Genomic DNA, 18,700 nt, shown 5'->3' with positions numbered 1-18,700 from the left:
TCACCGTGGGTATGAAGGAGGCTTATTCCACATGTCAGCAACTGGGAGACTTGAGTCGGCCTTTTGGTGTGGCATTTGAAACAAAATGGTATCGAATGTTCAAACGTTAAGAAAAAATATGCGAGCAAATGTTTTGTTTTTGTAAAGAAATAGGGAGCAATATTTGCTTCTTGGCGGGTTTAATAAGCGCTGAGAAATTTCAGACGTGCGTTTTATTCGTGCCGCGCCGTGGTAGACGTTGCTGACGCAGGGGTTCCGTCGACTGTTGTGCTGTGGCATTTTTTGAAAATTGTTTTTGTTGGAAGAGTGAAATTCTCGGTGGCCATTACTGGCCGCTGGCTGCTACGGTGCTCCTTTAGTCCCCTGCCAAATGGCGGGTCTTTGGCTCAACCCTCTCCCTCCTCGTTCTTGGCCGATCTTTAGCCGGTACCAGTTGGCGTACCTGCCATGCCATGTGGCCTCAGGCAAAGTACGGCAACAGTAGCGGGAAATCGCTTTACATTTGTGAATAATTCTTACTTATTGTTAGAACTTTTTTAACCCGTATGGTTTGTAAGGGTAGAAGGTTTAGTGTTACATTATATATATATAAATTGTTGGCAATCCTTTTTAATTCCATTGGATAAAAGCCTCCTAATGCCATGTTAGCAATAGAGGGGTAGGGGGGACGGGGTCGTTGAGCATACTTATCCACGTCTATCAGTGTGGGTTGGCGAAGGGGGTAATCCAGGACTTGTTCAGACGTCACTCGCCAATGATTAGTTCGCTTTGGCCAGGAATCAAACCCAAGTCACTGTGTACACTGACCTCCGATTAGCACGGTTGGCTACGTACGGTGCGAACTAATTTCAACGTATATACATACAATCCACCAACATTTGTGAGGGGAAAAGCATTAATAGCTCGTTATATCATGAGGCGTTTAGTGATTCTCCGTTTTCCCGCCACCCGTTGGTTCGATTAAATGTCACGATTCAATGAGTGCAATCCAGATTCAATAATAATCAATCCTTTTTCTTTGCAATTGTGGTGAATGTAGCGTCCCGAGTGGTTACGAGAACCACTTGTACCACAGCATCTACGAATTAAGAAATAATCCATTCTCAAATGCAATACTATGCATGCATTGATTTTCATTGGTGAATTTGGTGCGTCATTAAATGCCCAGTGTTAATTTGATTATAAGCGTAAAAGATCACACAAAGCAATGGAAACATTAACACCTACGAAAATACATTCAAACCTTAGATTTTAGTTGTTTTTTTTCCCAGGCTCATTCGAACACGCGAGGACTCAACCGAGTTTTCCCTTCGTACTCGCACTTGCAAAGGCATCAAGTTCATTCCACCGAGCCATCCGATGGTCAAACGACATCTTTGTGACGGTCACACAAATTTCCCGTCCCTTATGTCCACCTCTTCCCACCCCGTCCTCTCGTTCCCGGAGCAGCTTGGACGGGAAAGACAAGCAGATAGACATGACGGCTGGCGGCGGCGGGGATGGCGATGGCAGCAGCGGTGGTGGCGGTGATGGAGAGAGTGCGGAGCGAGGAGCTGGCGCCGGTGGCTTCGAGACGAGCGAAGAGCCATCGCAGCAGCTGCCCAGCAGCCCGGCCTCCCCGCCTCTGCTGGACCTAACCATGGCCGAAGATGGCCAGGGCCGGAGGGGGCCACGACTGGCGAAGAAGAGATACCAAACCGCGGGCCTCTACTCTGACGTTTACAAGCAGGATACGTAAGTGTCAGATGATTGTCTGGTGCTTGTTTTTCTTCCTGTGTTAGGGTGATTGCTCGGTTTCAGGCTCCGCAATGTTAATAAATTGTTGATTCTAAGATTAAAAGCGATTGTTGCTTTTGATGGGGTTTTTTGTGCTTTGAAATAACTTGTTTCTTGCGTACAATCGACCGCGTAAATCGCGACAGTTGAATTGTAGAGGGATTGAGGTGGGGTATCATTGTTACATGCCTACAAATTATGTTCGGATTTAAACAAAAAACCTCACCGCATTCGTCACTCACACTTTTACTGTACTCACGTGTATTGGATGGCCTGCGAGGCAGCGTTAATCAAATGTGGTGAGTCTTTTTGTTTTATTTATGCTTGTGCACCTCCGCCAACGCCATTGATTGCGATTTTGACATGTATATTTATAAATGCACATTATCCCTTCTGCTTCGCAACACGCTTTTATTATCGCTTTATATATTTAAAGGAACTCTGTGAAGCATCACGGAAAGCTCTTCTATTTAAGCAACAACAAAAGTTCACGCGGGCAGATAACCGCAATTTTGCACGAGAAAACTTCAAATGCCCAATTGTGCACATTTAAAATCATTTCACTAACTAATGTCGCGATCGCGCAGAATTTTAATTGACTGCTCGTTACTTTCAAGTTTTTCTCGGCGTGAATCAAAGCAGCAGCGGAGGAGGAGGTGGGGTGGGGTGGGGTGGGGGGGAATCCTCGCATCTTCGATTTGGGATTTAATTTTTAGAAATCCTCCAAGTCGCGTGATCAAACGATTTTTAAGTGGTTTGTCGAATTTGTGTAATGGTGTGGGCCTCATTTCAGACTGATCTCACAATTAGCTCAGCGCTTCCTTTCATCAGCGTGCCGCCTCCAAGGTATTTGAAGGCATTAAGCCTTCAGTACTTAATGGGTCTACACGTCCACAGCTTCGCCCTTCATTGCCTCGCAATTACCGCGCGCATTTGCCTTTGCCGTCGCTCAAGAAAAGGGCGTGAGCGAGCGAGCGAGCGGACGAGAGAGCGAGAGAGCGAACCGGAGACATGCACAAGGAATTGAAGCCAAGCACAAATCCTGAATCTTTGTCCTAATGCGATGCGGGATGGCAAAGTGGCCGCCTGGGAAAGAATGTGGATCTGCAAGGCCTCACACGACCCCTAGAAGCATCCAGAATTCCTCAAACCAAGTGGGTTAACCCGTGTAGTTTAGGGGGGGGGGTATGCGCGTGGGTGGCTGGCAGGCAGGGAAGTCGCGGGGGCGCATGCTCGCAGGGGTTGCGTGAACGTTGTTTGTTTAAGCGTGGGATTTGCTGACACTCTTCCCCCGTCGTCGTCTCGCAGCAGTCGCAGCCATCGCCGCCACACAGAAAACGCAGCTCCGCTCAAACGTGATGGCCTTTGATGAGCTACTCAGCATGTTGACGTTCGGCAAAGGGTTGTTTTCAAATTCTGTGGAGCGTAATTATTTTAAGTACAATGTAAACGTTATTGAAAAGCTTCCTACCCGCAGAATGTAATTTTTTAATCGACGTTTTTTTTTACTTGAACAGTGCGTGCTCGTTGAAGTCGAAAACAACATTGAACAGGAGCATAACAACGCAGACATTTATTGATCAATACTGATTCTCAAGCACACGATGCATCCATCGAATAGCATGCATGAGCGTCGATGACTTTCAATTTGTATACGTTGTATGCAATTTGTTAAGATGACCCATCCAGCCACTCGAGACCGCTACATTCACCACAGTAAAAAAAACATTTATTCCTGAATAAAAATCACTTCCACGAATCTCAACAATTAATCGAGTGACAAGGAGGGGGTGCGGACCACGTGAGCTCACCGCACGCGTCTCTACTCGTGGAAACGATGCGCGCTTTGGGCTGCCGTGACTTTTATCAGAGTTTGGCAGGTGCCGAAGCTTTGCGAAAACTTTGGAGGATCTTGTCACGGTAAATTGCCACTGTGTTCCTCGTGTAGGCAACACAATCGCTTGAGCGACTTCCGAATAGCTCGAATAAGGTCATTGCCTCTCGGCAAAAAAAAGAAACCCGAGCGCGCGTTCACGATTAGGCCACCGTCAGACAGTGTGAGGCACGCGTGAAGTGAAAAAAACATCCCGTACCCGTTCTCGGAGCCCATACAACGATCTCTGCGGTGGTGAAGAAAAAATACATTCCTCACGGTTAATTGTTTAAGCCTTCCAGCCAGAACCCCGGTAAACAAACCTTAGAGTATATTATTAAAATTGTAGAAAATGATGGCAAGAGAGAGAGCAAGAGAGCAGCGGGAGCACGAGAGAGCGAGCGAGAACTAAAAGAGAATTGTGAGTGACAGGCTTGGCTCAGCGCCCGGCTCGGAGCCAAATGAGACCCTTGTTTGGGAAACCTTATCTCGACGACGCTGAGGGCCCAGTGGCCCCAAGCCAAAGGGCCCCAACTCTTTGATGCGGGCCTCTTGAAAGCCATCTCCGCAGGAATTTCCTTTAGCGGGGACCGCTCTGTGAAAAGCACAATTGCGAATGGGGGGGGGGGCACTCCTACAAGTCCACATGCCACAGCGGGGATCCCTAATTGAATTGTCAGCGGTGTTGGAGCGTGAGGGAGAAGCCTCTTCTATCCCGCCGTTTTTGGTGCGTGCCTGTGTATGTGTGCGTGCGTAGTGGGGAGCGGTAGTGGAGCGGTTAGTGCGCTGCGCTACGAAGCTGGCGTCCTGAGTTCGATTCCCGCTCACGGCCAGCAACAACCAGTGACAGTTGCCTGAACCAATCCTGGGCCTCCCCTAGGTCGACTCAGCCTCAAATGAGTATCTGGTGCGGTGTGTAAACATCGCCACTGGGGAGACAAAGGCGGCCGGGCGTGGTGCTGGCCACGCACTCCCTCGTGTGCCGTGCCGGCTTTCGTAGGTGCTCGCTAACAGCACTTGCCCCAACAGTCTGTGCCGGCTATACGGGGGAAATTTGTCTTTGTGCGTGTTACCTGCAAGTAAATGTGTGTGCGTGTGTGCCTGCGTATGTGAGCAGCGAGATAGTGGTTAGCGCACGGCGCTACGAAGCCAGCCAACCGAATTAAATTCCTGCTCACAACCAATAACAGTGGCGTCCTGGGCCTCCTCTATACAAACTAAAACTGTAAACTATTTTTTATTTTACCAGGTAAGGCCCTCGGTCGACTCAGCCTCAAATGCAGTGTGTCAATATCAGTATTAGGGATACAAAGGCCACCAGGCATGGTGCTGGCCACCCACCCCCTCGTGTGCTGTACTAACCTTAATTGGTCCTCACTAACAGCACTTGCACAAACAGCCTGTTAAAGGCCATATGGGAGAGCTTTGTATGTGCCTGCATACTCGTGTTAATGTGGGAAGATTGGTCCAGTGGTTAGAAACACTGCCCTTCAACACCTGGCCACCTGAGTTGATTCCCAGTTACGGCTAACACCAGTGACAGGTGAGACCTAAACCTACCCTGGGCCTCCTCTACACTGGCTCTGCCTTAATATTCGTGACTGGTGCAGTTTGTAAACATCAACACTGCGGAGACAAAAGTGGTGTGGTACTGGCAACATCTCCCTCATGCACCGTGCCAGCCCGAATTAGGTGCTCTCCAACAGCACTTGCCCCAAAAGTTTGTACAGTTAAACAGGTGATCTATGTTGTTTTTTGATTAGGTGGGTTAATCACTGTTTGTATATAAGCAGACTATTCCGTAAACTCTTGCTTATCAATCCCCAGATGTCACAACATGAAACTAAGTTTTTTTTTTTTACAAAAGGCTAAAGGTAAAGATAAATAATCTATTGGTCAATCCACTGCCGATTGACATCTTGCCAATGCAGTCCTCTCCGCACTGTCTCAGTCGTGGGGGTCGCTTGGTCGTGCCCCCCCCGCCGCGCGGGTCAGTGCGAGTTGGTGAACAGGAAAGGGCCTGGACGGGTTCAGAGGTCACTCGCCACTGTCGCTCGCCACGGGCAGGATTCCAACTCAGGCCATCGGGTTCATAGCAAGGGTGCAAACACCAGCAGCACTCCACCACCGGCCCTCCCGCCAGCACCCTCCCCAAAATGTACTATTTATATAACATTAATTATGTAGAGAATGTCCAAGCTAAACAGTCGGTGTACACCTGCTCTCATGAACAGTCGGTGTGCTCATCTCCATTCGCGATGCTGAGCCATGGGTGGAAATTCCACATTCAAGTGGGCGGGGGGAGGGGGTGGGGATGGGGGGGAGAAACGAATCCATGGAACAATCCCCCCCCCCCCCCATTGGCTTCTCATCACGAGATGCAGCCTCACAAGGTGGTGCTCATGTTACCAGCTCCCAGGAGGATGATGGGGCTGCGGAGACCCTGGGCCAGAGAGATATGAACTTTCGTTATATCTCAAAATTATATCTCAAACTTGAGGACCCTGATATTCACCTAGGCAGGCACTGGTGAACCCCCGTAGTAGTTTGTAAAGTAAGACAAAAATGTACCCTCTCATGCACGAATTATTAAGCACGAGAAAAGGTCATTTTGGTGTCCCATTGAATGGGAGACCAAAGCGTCAATGGAAAGGCTCAAAGCTGTTGGAAAGGCCTTCGTATTATTTAACAGCGGTCAAATAAACCACGGCAAGGCCACCGCAATGACGCTTGGAAGGCGATTCACAAACACAGCGGGTTTTGCCCCCCCTCCCCATCCCGACACCCACAAAAAAAGTCATAGCTACAGGCAATTTTTGAAGTCATGATTTTGGATTCAAAGACATTTGACCTCTTGCTGCGAGAGTCAAAGTGGCACGGCAGAGCGCGGCGGTGGCCACGGCGGCGGCGGTGCCAGCAGTGCCCATCCCTTTGCCCCCCACGACGTCGGAGAAGCCCCCCCCCCTTCCCTTCGCCAGCGCTCTCTGCCGCCGTAATTGCCGTAAATTGCGGCCGTGGCGGCGGAGGCAGTGGCGGAGGCGGTGGTGGTGGCAGCAGAGCAGTTATGGCTGTCATCTTATTTTTCCCCGAGGGTGCCCCGGTCGTGGGTGAGCGAGTCCTAAAAAGAAAGTAGTGTTGGTTTTGACACGTGAATGGCACCCTGTAATTAATGCCCCAGCCTGTTTGCTCCTCCAGCCCCTCTTCCCACCCGTGCTTAAACGCACACCCGAGGAAGTTCAAAGGCAAACCGGTTGACATGTCGTGGGTTTTTTTTTTGCCTCTCCGTACCATCTAAACTTTAATTAGTGAAGTGGTTGCAGCGCCGGCTCGGTCGCGCGTGTGCGTGCGTGCTCGTGCGTGTTCGTGCGTGCGCGGAGTGCGTGTTAAGCTGTCAAGTTACATGACGCAACCTCAGATGCGAAGTGAGTGGAGGCCGCGCGTTGGGTTCGTCCCGCAAATGTTGGCAAGCGACGAAAGGCCCTCGAGCTGTTTCAACTTCTAAACAGTTTCCTAACGTGTCCCGTTCTCTCCATTGTGAATTTCAGCGGCCCCCATATATTATTGATGTACACATTTTAAGCGTGTGTGTGTGTGTCAGAATAATGCGGTTCTTATTATTTTATGCGGGGGTTAAGGAAACAGCAAAACAAAAGGTCACAGCTGTTTAATGTAAATGTTTTGTTTGGGTCATGGAAAGTCTGCTCTGCTCTTTGCCTAACAGGCACTCAGTGTGGTGTGTGTGTGTGGTGCTGGGGAGCGGTAGTGTAGCGGTTAGCGCGCTGCGCTATGAACACGGCGATCCGGGTTCGATTCCCGCTCACGGCCAACACCAGTGACGATTATCTGAACCGGTCCTGGGCCTCTCCTAGGTCGACTCAGCTTCAAATGAGTACTTTGTGCGATATGTAAAAACTTTGCCACTCGGGAGACAAAGGCGGCCGGGCGTGGTGCTAGCCACCAACCCCCTCATATTCTGGCCTTCATAGGTGCTCGCTAACAGGACTTTCCCCAAAAGTCTGTAAGGCTATACGGGGGATCTTTGTCTCTTGTGTGTGTGCTTGTGGGTAAGCTCCTGGGTCTTCTCGCCACAGTTATGACCTCCCTTCTCTAACTTGGAGCCCTTTAAAGGAACATCTGCATCAATTTGAAACATTCAGGCTGGCCAGTCTACAATCTGTCCCAGGTTAACCAGATTGGATTGTGTGAGGAGCACACAGATCCTTGAAAGATCTGGACACAGTCCCATCAGTGAGCTTCTCTGGCAGGCAAGGCTGCATTGGTTGGGTCATATAGACCGCATGCCCAGCCACCTCATGCCCAGGTAGCTTCTGTTTGGATGGAAAGAGGGGGATAAATGGGAATGACATGGGGCAGAGGAGAGGATGTGGAGCTGATTGGACTTCCCTGTGTCAAGATCGGCCTCTGTGAAAGAGGCTCACGAAGGACGTGATTGGGTAGTTTCAAGCAGTCACCCTCCAGCAACAGCAGGGGGTGGATGAGCGATGCTCACAACAACGAGTGGAGCGCCGGACGACTAAAAAGCAGCAAGTTGGCACTTTAGGAAGCACAGCTGGTGCATCCGAGTAGAATCAACCCATGTTACCTGGGTCTGTTCCATGATCTCCTGCCAGCTAGCTTTCAACAGTTCACTTAGCCTCAAAGTGCACCTAGCCTGGCACAAGCACCATGATGATCTCACCGCCAGATTGTTGTTGTTGTCGTACGAGTAGTGTATATAATTGGGAGCGCTTGCGTAATGGGTCGCGCAATGCACATCAAACCCGGCGAATCGAGTTCAATACCAGTGACGCATATCCCAGCTTCTCCTGCTTTAAGTTCAAGTTAATTTATTAGGTATAGCCCTGTGAGCCATTCGGCTCTTGAATCGGGTGCAACCGCAACAAACAGAAAACAAAAACATGAACAAGAAAACATCTTACAACTCAAATTTCGATTTAAAGCTTTCGTGACTGCAGGGATTCATCTTCTTGGTTCTTTCGGTAAAGTCTACGTGACTTTACCGAAAGAACCAAGAAGATCTTACAACTCCCCTAAATCGACTCAGCCTTAAATGAGTACCCAGTGCATCGTGTCATAAACATCAGCTGTGGGGGAGACAAAGGTGGTAGGACATGGTGCTGGCCACCCACCTCCTCGTGTGCAATGCCAGGCCTCATAGGTGCTCGCTAACAGCATTTGCCTCAACAGCCTGAAAACAAGAACAATGTATTTTGTCTCCACACGTTCTGCGCATGTGGGTGTATATGTACGTCCGTCCGTATGTCCACGTGTATCACAGATACTGTGTGTGTCCTGTACACGTGTCTCTCTACGTGCGATGGGAAGCTCAGTTGGCATGTCTGCCAGTCAGAATCAGAATCAGCATCTTTATTCATCCTGGAGTCAGTCAACCCATGGCACCCGGTGGTCTGTTCCATGGCCTCCTGCCAGCCAGCCTTCGACACTTCACGTGATAGCCTCAAAGTGCACTTAGCCTGGCACAAGCGCCGTGGTGACGCCACCGTAACTTGGTGGTCAACGTCGGTGGCTGTTGTTGTTGTTGCCGTGCGTGCAGGCCCAGCGAGTCCGGCAGCTACAGGGCGGCCGATTGCTCAGCCGGCGACAACGACCATGGTGTCCTCCCGGCTCCCATCCACGTCGGTACGTTTTCGAACGCCCCCCACCCACCTCCTCCATCGCCCCCCCACGGCACCCCAACTACCCCTCACTACCCTCCGCCCTTCCTCACCCTCAGACCCTCCGCACATTCCGTGAAGCATTACACGCGTGTCTAATTTTAACGCAGAATTCCCGGTGCGTGCGTGCGTGCGAGAGGGAGAGGGGGAACGTCTGCGCACGGACCCAAGTGTGGGAGAGCGCGCTTAGCGTTCGCTGCTGCTGACGGCTTTTGCTATCGGAAGGTTGACGAGATGAAATCTTGATATGGATGGCGAGGGGGGGTGGCAGGCAGACAGGCAGGGTCGACCCAGCCTATCGCCCCTCTGAGGTTACTAAAATGAGTACCACGTGCACCCACACACGCACGCACCCACACACGATGTTCCCGTGGTGTCACCCGACCACCCATTGTACGGACGGACGGACTTGTTTATGTTGGCGGAGCGCTCGTTATTGCTTTGCTTACGAGTACCGTACCCGCTTTGTGTGGAGATTAGGATGATTTATTGTCCTGCGGCGCTGACTTGGGACCCGTCATAGTAATGTGGAATTTCCTCCACCATGTGTGCGGGGTCGCCGCCGAAGATAAGCTCCGTCGCACTCTCGCTTGAGTGATTGTGCACGAACGGCCGCTTGATCATGATCAATCCACCGCTGGATGAGGGCCTCCGTGTGCCCGTGCGTCATTGGCTTATTTGACCATACTTCACCACCATGGTCAGTGCAACACAGATATGGGAGCGTAGAAGTAGAGTTCAACAATGCCCTCTGCTGACAACGTAGCCTCACATCATTTCGACGACGTGCTTTGAGTGGTAATCAGGCATCATTGAGTTGTGACAGGCTGTAGGTCAAATGTACCTTTCCCTGTGCTCTCAATATCCTAGCACAGGCAGGACAGCTCAAGTTTCCTCCCTTACAATACGTACACACGTTGACCTACACACACATAGATATATAAAAAAAATATATATATAAATATCTTCCAAATAGCCTTTTACAGAATGTCGGGGCAAGTGCTCTTAGCGAGCACCTATCAAGGCCAGCACGATGCACAAGGTGAATGTATGTGGCCAGCACTCGGCCCTGACGCCTTTTATTTCTCCACTGCTGATGTTTACACACCACGCCAGCTACTCATTTAGGGCAGAGTTGGCCTAGAGGTGCCCCATAACAATGGTTGATGCCACTGATGTGAGCTGTGGCCAGGAATCGAACCCAAGTAACTGGGTTCATAGTGCGTTGGTTGAACCACAGCACCACCATTCCCCAAGTATATAAGCATGAAAAAAACCGCCGGTGCTCCTCACCGAACCACCTTGCTGTAGTTTAACCACCCGGAAATCCGCTCATTGGTGTGAGCGTTGCTCCCCCACCCTCCCGTTGATTGCTAGAGGAGAGGTAGCTTGCCCCCCCCCCAGCTGCCCCTCGCAGCAGGAAGGACGGGATGCCACTGCGCACACATAAACGTACTTAATGTCTACAGCGAGACAAAGACTCGCCTCTCACCGTGCAGACTGTTGGGGGGCCCGAGCGCCGATAAGTGGGCACCCAGCGCAACGTTTTAACGCGTCACGTGTGCTCGTGTCGCCCCGGCCACCTGCAGGGAAATACCTTCGGCAGAAGCGCATCGACTTCCAGCTCCCCTACGACACCGATTGGCAGTGGAAACACGATCAGGTGAGGCACCCCCCTCCCCCCCCCCCCCGGCAGGACGAGACGCGGACCGGCGTGCCACGCGCACGTGGGGTGGCGGCGATGTGTTCACTTTAGCACGCCCGCACGTTCACCACTCGTGCCACCAAATGCGTACGCCGTTTGATTCGTGCGCAGCTCCGCTTGCCTATGTACGGCGCGAAAGAAGGTCAGCGCGCGTACGTGACACGCAGACGCGTTTTGCATTTTCGTGCATGGAACACAATTAGCTGTCCGCAAGTCCAGCGTGTTCGGCCGTTAAACTGAGTAGCCTGAATACATGTTGACGTGTGCGTCCTTAAAAGTGTCAAGAGTTACTGTTCCATGGAGAGACTGGCCCGCGCCATAGGAATGTGGAATTTCACCATAGGCTCAAAGCCACCGTAGGTTGACACTTTGTTCCAGACTCGCATATTTGCGAAATATCTGAAACGCATCTCTTTGGAGACTTTCCCCCACTTATTGATGGTGAAATCAGTACTGGATGTTTTTGCCAAAAAAGTTTTAACACAAGCTAACATCCTCCAATACGGGGATCAGGCTTGAAAGATTTTGTCTCGAAATAAAGATACGTAGAGCCGTGGTGCAACAGTTAACGCACTAACATCATCCTGGCCAAGGCCAACATCAGAAGTAGTGAGTGATATCTGAACTGCCTTTTTGGGTTTCCTTCTAAACAATTCCACACCGGCCATCAATGGGCAGGCCTTCGTCTAGCAGTGGATTGATGATGGGTTGCACGTTGTACGTGTATTGTACGTACAAAAAAACATATCAAGGCTTTGAAAAATAAACTCCCGCCTAATGTTTTGGCCGGGGCTCAGTGCGCGGAACGTAAATCGCTCGGCCGTTTAGCCCGCGGTGTCATTCCAGGTGACCTGGTTAATTATTTAAAGGCAGACGGTTTAAAAGAAATGTTATGATTAGGATTACGAGTTATTTCCACAGGACAATTCTTTGCGGAGCGTGACCCCTGCGCCGGCTCCGCGGAGGTCGCGTCACGCCGCGCCGGTGCCCTTGTAGAGACGACGTTTGTTTCGCCTGCTGTTTTTTTGGCAGCACGACGCAGACAGTTTCTCGCGTGATTCACATTTTCCATCTGGCGGCGCAGCCCGGCCCTTCTGTGAAGCTTTCCAGAACCAACGCCGCTTCTTTTTATAAGTCGTTCCAAACCCCTGCAAACCCCCCCCACCCCCCCTAACTTGCCTACTTTGCCAGAGAAACCGTGTTGGTTGTAAGTGTACATAGAGGTCCATGTGACGCTACGCACGCACCGTGCGATGCTCCGCGAGTTGCGTTTTTGATCGCAACAACGTACGCAGAAATAAACGTTCTTGTTTAGCGGCGTTCAAATAAATGATTTGCCGTGCTCTCCGGATCACAATATGTTGCGGAGAGTAAGGTGCACTGGAAAACTCGTGCGTACCTGGGGTCAATAAAGTTGCAAAGATCTGGTGTCACAAACACGCACACGCGCGCACACAGACACACGCCTACCGCATTGCAAGATGCACTCCTAAAACTTTGCTTTAAAACGCAGGGGGGAAAGTGCGTGTTATAATACGGAGCATACGGTCATAGCTTTTGGATATATATGTGTATGTGTGTGCTATGTGATGTCATGGTTAGCACATTGGACTTGTAATCCAGTTGAAAGTGAGTAAGTTCATGAATACCCCCCCCCCCACGCCTTGGTTCAACCGGCAGTATAAATGGGTACAGCACAGCTTAGTAAATTGGCAGGCAGCGTGTGGTGGGATAAAGTGTGGGTATCCCCCACCTTGCAAGACGCCTGGCCAGTCAGCGTGAAAGAGTTGGTCTTGCTCCCGCTGGTGAGGGCCTTCCTCCAGCAGTGCTGCACGTTTGCCTTTCATGCATATGTGTTTAAAACGCACCACGCTCTGCGCCTGCCCATGATTGACGAGCGCTTGATCATCCGACGACGTGGCAACGCGCGGTGTCGCGTCGTCGGGAACGCCCGCTGACTCGGCTGTTTTTTTGGACGTAAATCTCAAACGCGCACGTGCGCCCTCGCGCCAAGCGGGATGAGATCCTTGAGATCGCGCGCGCGCGCTAACATCGTCCGTAACGACGATGACCTTACGGTTCCCGCTAAGCCCGAGCAGGTGCAAGCTGAGCGAGGCTCTGTCTTGCCACCACGAGAATCATTACACCCTCTTAATTGCCCTGTAATGCTCAGCATCGGCCGTAATGGCGCCCGGTTTTATGGCGTCTCATGGCGGTCGGACCAGCCGAATGATTTTGTTGGATTTTTTTTTTAAAGAGGTTCTGGTTTCACTTGAATGTAGCGGGACTTGCCACGGCAACCTCGGCCACGAGACATCCGTGAGGCTCTGCCGGCCGGCGTGTTTTGGTAGAGTTTGATGGAATGAGACGGGAGACGATGAAGGTGGGCTGTGGCGGCTGGGAAAAATAAATTGAAGAGGCAATACAGTTCATAATGTAGAATGCAATGTAATATATGCACACAGTATATATGTTCCACTGTAGAGTAATGATACAAGTGTATAATAAGTTACAGCCCTTTATCAATACACCACTGGGTGGAGGTTCTACCCTATGTTATGTTGGGTCATGGGGTTTGTTTGACCATACTTCGCCATGCTGGTTAATTGCAAGTTGTTGAAGAAAGAGGGGGCCCAGGACCGGCTTGCACGTCGCCCATCGCGAAAGTGAATCGAACTCGTGTCACCAGGTTCAGTCGCGAGGTGCGCTAACCACTGTGCCACCACTCCACCCCGTGTTGTTCAGTTTGCTCGTCTCCGCCCAATACTATTTGTCAAACTGATTCGCCGATGTTTTGTAGTATGGAGAATGCATTTATTCAGCGTCTGTTCAAAACTGAAATCGCATGAATTCAGGCGTGTTGATTTAACAGCGGCAGATTTGAATGTAACAACAGCAAAAAACTCCATTCGTCGCTTAAGATCAATCCCTACGCTCACGATCCACGCGACGAATCGTGTCTGTACGAATTGATTATTACAATTTAAAATAAATGATACGCGGATATTTGAAGCTAATTGCGCTATTAAAAACTGAGAAACAGTCATAAAAATACGGTGAAAATTTGATAAAAAAAAAGGAGAAAATATTAACAAATTGCAAGTATGGATCTTAATTTTTTTTTTTTTTAGAACTTTCGTGACTGCAGGAATTATTATTTGTTTCTTTCGGTTAAGTCACGTCTAAAGATAAAATAATAAATTAATTGTATTATTTAATTTAATTTATTATTTTATCTTTAGACGTGACTTAACTGCAAGTATGGAATTGTGACAACTCATCAAAAGCATTCACTGGGGGAGCTGAATCGCTACGAGCCTATTACTAATAGTCACCCGAGTTTGATTCCCGCTCACCGCCACCAACACCAGTGACGATTATCTGAACCGGTCCTGGGCCTCCCCTAGGTCGACTTAGCCTCAAATGAGTATCTGGTGCGGTGTGTAAACATCGCCACTCTGGAGACAAAGGCGGCCGGGCGTGGTGCTGGCCAACCAAACCCTCGTGTGCCGTGCGGTCCTTCATAGATGCATACTGACAGCACTTGCCCCAACAGGCTGTGAAGGCTACGAGGGGCGATCTCTGTATCTTCCTTTGTTGTCTTTAATTTGCAGCTGCTGAAAAAGCCCGACGTGCCGCTCTACAAGAAAATCCGATCGAGTGAGTGGAGCAGGGCCCGGTCCTACGCACGGCGCGCCCGAGGAGTGACGGGTGGATTGTTTGGCTGTCACAGCCTTCGGGGAACGGCGGTGGGGGTAGGGGGAGTTTATGGGATGGAGAGGGTGGTGGTGGTGGGGGGGGGCATTGGCGTGTTCTTAGACTAAACGCGAAAAAGCAATTAGTGACGTGACATTACATTTTGAAAAGCAACTGTTATTTTGGGCAATCGTGAATTGTTTCCGAAAGTAATTGCAGTTTAAATTGAAAATGGGGCCAAACAATCTCAACTGATGCAATGCCATAACATTTCAGTGCGATTTTAATTAACCCCCAAAGTCTGACCGGTACCAAACTGGGAATTTATTTTCTGTGTTTTTTTTCATTTTCCATTGTGGAAAGTTGTATTGAGGTAGTTTTTTTCTTTTTGTTTGTACGCTCGAAATGCTTTGCCGTTCGGGCACACAGTTTAATCTGGTAATTGAATCTATTTACATCGGGCACTTTACTTTGATGGAAGATTTTTCCCAGTGCTGAAAGGTACACGCGCGTGTGCTCCCAATCACTCGCCTGCCTCTCCTCTGGCAGAATGGAATCTAAGTCACATCAACGCAGCCTGGGCGAAATTGTTAAATGGCTCTATCGCGGACCGTCCCACACAAGATTTCGGTGACGCTGCAGTAAACCGTACGGCAGTCGAGCTTGCGGTGCTGTCATTGCAGTGCTTCACTGTGGTGTGCATGAAAGTCAATTTAAAGGGTTTTTTTGCTTATTAACAAAACTTCAAACTCATCCCGGAGTACAATGCACAAATCCGAAGTTGCGTATCTACAAGATAAGGGGCAGTTTGGTCAGCACAAGTGGCTCCAGGCCAATGCAGCCGAATAAATCTCAGTTCTCTGTGAAGCGTGCTCGTTATATTCCGGAATCAGACAGCTTTGAACACAGAACCATTGCGGTTGGATATCCCCATCGTGGTTTGCGGGGATCGATGTTCTCCGTGTGGCGTTTCCCGTGGCAGATGTGTTTGTGGACATGAAGCCTTTGTCGGGGTGCGAACCGGTCTCCTGCAGCTGTAAGAGGCCCGAGGAGACGGAAGATTCGGCATGCACGGAGGGCTGCCTTAACAGGTGCGGTGCTGAGCACGAATTCGCCTTTGACAGCTGTTGTGAGAAGAACACACGTTGGCTGGAGACCAGTCGGATTTACGCCGCATGCAAGCAGCACGCTCCGCGCGTCATTGGCTTTGGAAATCGATCCCAAACGGGCCTCGCAGCTTCTGCGTTTGGTGTAAACTCGACACTGTTGTTTCGTTGACCTTAACTATGCTCAGGTGACCAGTGTAAAGATCACATCGAAAAAAATTAAGACCCAAATAAAACAAACCCAAGGGGATGGCTGTTGAAGAGTTGACTTTGGTCTTTTTCACTCAGAGCAGCTCACTTTGGCAGAACAGTTCGCCTCCCCAAGTCACCGTTTGTGGCAACAATGCAAATAAAATGAGTGAGTCCAATATACTTTAAATTACTTGCGCTCTTTTGTTTGGGTCGCTGACAACTGTGCTCTTTCCTAATTGTCAACAAACAACGGCAACAATGATGATAATGATGACAGCACTGACGACGACAACGATGGTGACGTCAATCATGATGTTGTCCGATCACGACTATAGTCCCTGACTCTACCCTCTGCTGCCATCTGGCCACTCTCCTGCTCTTGCCACGTCACACAACGTCCCCGGTCCCATCCACACATTGCCTCCCCCCCTCCCCAACCCTGCCCCCACCCGTCTCCCCCCCCTCCTCCATCCAGGCTGGTGTACGCAGAGTGCGTACAGTCGAGCTGCCCGTGCGGGGAGCTCTGCACGAACCGGCGATTCCAGCGGCAGGAGCGCTCGGCCGGCCTGGAGCGGTTCCGCACGACGGATCGCGGCTGGGGCGTGCGCACCACGCACCACTTCCAGGCCAACGACCTCATCATCGAGTACCTGGGCGAGGTGCTTAGCGAGGCCAATTTTCGGTGAGGGCCGCCGCGCGCACACCCGTCACACGTTTTAGCTGGGACACGCAGCGCGGTGTTTAGCGCAGAGACTCGCGCCCTGGGTTACGAACCCCGGCGGCCCGAGTTGGATTCCTAGCTGCGGCCAACTTCGGTGTTAAAAATGTGGACCTCGTCCAGGACCTTCCCTAGGTCACACGAGGCCCTATTATGAGTGACCTGTTGCGGTGTGTAAACATCGTCAGGCCTTGGGGAGATAAAGGTCGGCGTGGTGACGACCACACAACCCCCTCATGCCTATATAGGCTACATCGGTAATATTTGTCTCGTGTGCACATGTGTGTCTGAGTCTGAACCCAGGGAGCGGTAGTGCAGTGGGTAGCACACAGCGGTACAACCGGAGTTGAATTCCCGCCCACGAACAATAACAGTGGCGAATATTTGAATCGTGCCTGGGCTTCTCCGAGGTTGACTCAGCCTTAAATGAATACCTGCTGCGGTGTGTGAAACATCAGCACTGGGAGAGACAAAGGCGACCGGGCATGGTCCTGGCCACCCACCCCCTCGTGTGCCATGCCGGCCTGCTTAGGTGCTATTCGCTAACAGCACTTGCCCCAACAGTCTGTTAAAGGCTACACGGGGGGGTGACGTTTGTCTTCATGTTTTTCGCACCCAGGAGCCGCATGTTGGCGCAGCGCGGCGAGCAGGCCGGCATGTACTGCGTGCAGCTCGACAGCGGCGTCGTCATCGACAGCTACCGCATGGGCAACGAGGCACGCTTCATCAACCACAGCTGCCAGCCCAACTGCGAGATGCAGAAGTGGTGCGTGTCCCACGTGTGCGCGCGTGTCGGTGTGTCAGCGCGAGCGTGTGAGCGTGTGTGTGTGTGTGGGGAGCGGCGGCGCAATGGTTAACGCACTGCGCTACGAGCCCTGCTGTCGACCAAAAACGGTGGCAAACATTTGAACCGGTGCTGAGTCTCCCCGATGTCGACTCACCCTTAGATGAGTACCTGGTGAGGTGTGTAAAACATCAGCACTACGGAGGCAAAGGTGGATAGGTGTGGGCGGTGGTCACACCATTCTCTCGTGCTCCCTGCCAGTCTTAATAGGTGCTCGCTAACCCCACTAGCTTTTAAAGTACATATCGAGGATATTTGTCTTCTGTGCGATTATGAACGCATACGTGTGCATAGAATCATAACGTCGCCAGTGTTCTTTGCAAAGTCAAAATAAGGCAGCAAACCCATGCTCAAATCAACTGGCTCATCCCCCATGGTGGTCCTGAGCCTTTGGCAGAAATTCCACATTTTTATGGCATTGACCCGTCTTTCTCGATGACACTGCCACTGTTGGGGCTCCACAATGTGGTGGCTCTCCATCTGCCGTCACCTCTGTATGACCCCGCGGTTCGTTTCTGCCGATTGGTGTTGGTAATCCGTGCCGTGTGATGAAGTGATGGTACCGCAGGCTGCCGACGGCTGTAAATTAACAACTTAATTGACTGATTGATTGAAATGACTCACGCCCCCCCACCCCCATCCCCCCCGTGGACACGACTCGGGCCACACTTATGCACGTTAAGGTGCACAGTGTGTACATGTCAGCGCTGGGGGAGACAAAGGTGGCCGGGTGCTGCCTGGACCTCCCTCTCGCACACCGAGTCATCCTGAACTTGTGCTGGGCTTCCTATCGGTCGACTCAGCCTTAAATGAGTTCTTGGCGCCGTGCGTGAACATCAGAAAGAGGTGGCCGGGAGTGGTGCTGGCCACACCACTCCACTTGTGTGCCGTGCTGGCCTAAATGCGTGGTCAATAACTGCACTTGCCCCAACAGTCTAAAGGCCTTTGCCTTTATGTGTGTGTGTGGGCGTGTATTGGCAGTAGTGCACCAAGCGACCCGGGATCAATTCCCACTCACGGCCATATCCAATGACGATTATCTGAACCGGTTCTGGGCCTCCCCTAGGCCGACTCAGCCCAAAATGGGTGCCTGG

General features: G+C 50.9%; 1 protein-coding gene across 5 annotated transcripts in view; it reads left to right on the top strand.

Annotated features, from left to right (window-relative positions):
• The window catches only part of LOC144935421 (histone-lysine N-methyltransferase ASH1L-like), a 106,879-nt gene that overhangs the window by 54,533 nt on the left and 33,646 nt on the right, over positions 1–18,700 (top strand). For 4 of the 5 annotated variants that reach the window (XM_078862035.1, XM_078862036.1, XM_078862034.1 and 1 more), the window contains exons 5-11: positions 1,450–1,734; positions 9,225–9,310; positions 10,935–11,008; positions 14,665–14,710; positions 15,729–15,837; positions 16,520–16,726; positions 17,337–17,528. In XM_078862035.1, the coding sequence (XP_078718161.1) occupies positions 1,450–1,734; positions 9,225–9,310; positions 10,935–11,008; positions 14,665–14,710; positions 15,729–15,837; positions 16,520–16,726; positions 17,337–17,528 (999 nt within the window). The remainder of the gene's footprint in view (positions 1–1,449; positions 1,735–9,224; positions 9,311–10,934; positions 11,009–14,664; positions 14,711–15,728; positions 15,838–16,519; positions 16,727–17,336; positions 17,529–18,700) is intronic. The other variant, XM_078862037.1, reaches the window with a different exon arrangement.

The sequence above is a fragment of the Lampetra fluviatilis genome, chromosome 13 (assembly GCF_964198595.1).
Source record: "Lampetra fluviatilis chromosome 13, kcLamFluv1.1, whole genome shotgun sequence".
Lineage (NCBI taxonomy): Eukaryota > Metazoa > Chordata > Hyperoartia > Petromyzontiformes > Petromyzontidae > Lampetra > Lampetra fluviatilis.
The sequence above is the reverse complement of the archived record's forward strand: the minus strand, read 5'-3'. Positions and strand labels throughout refer to the sequence as shown.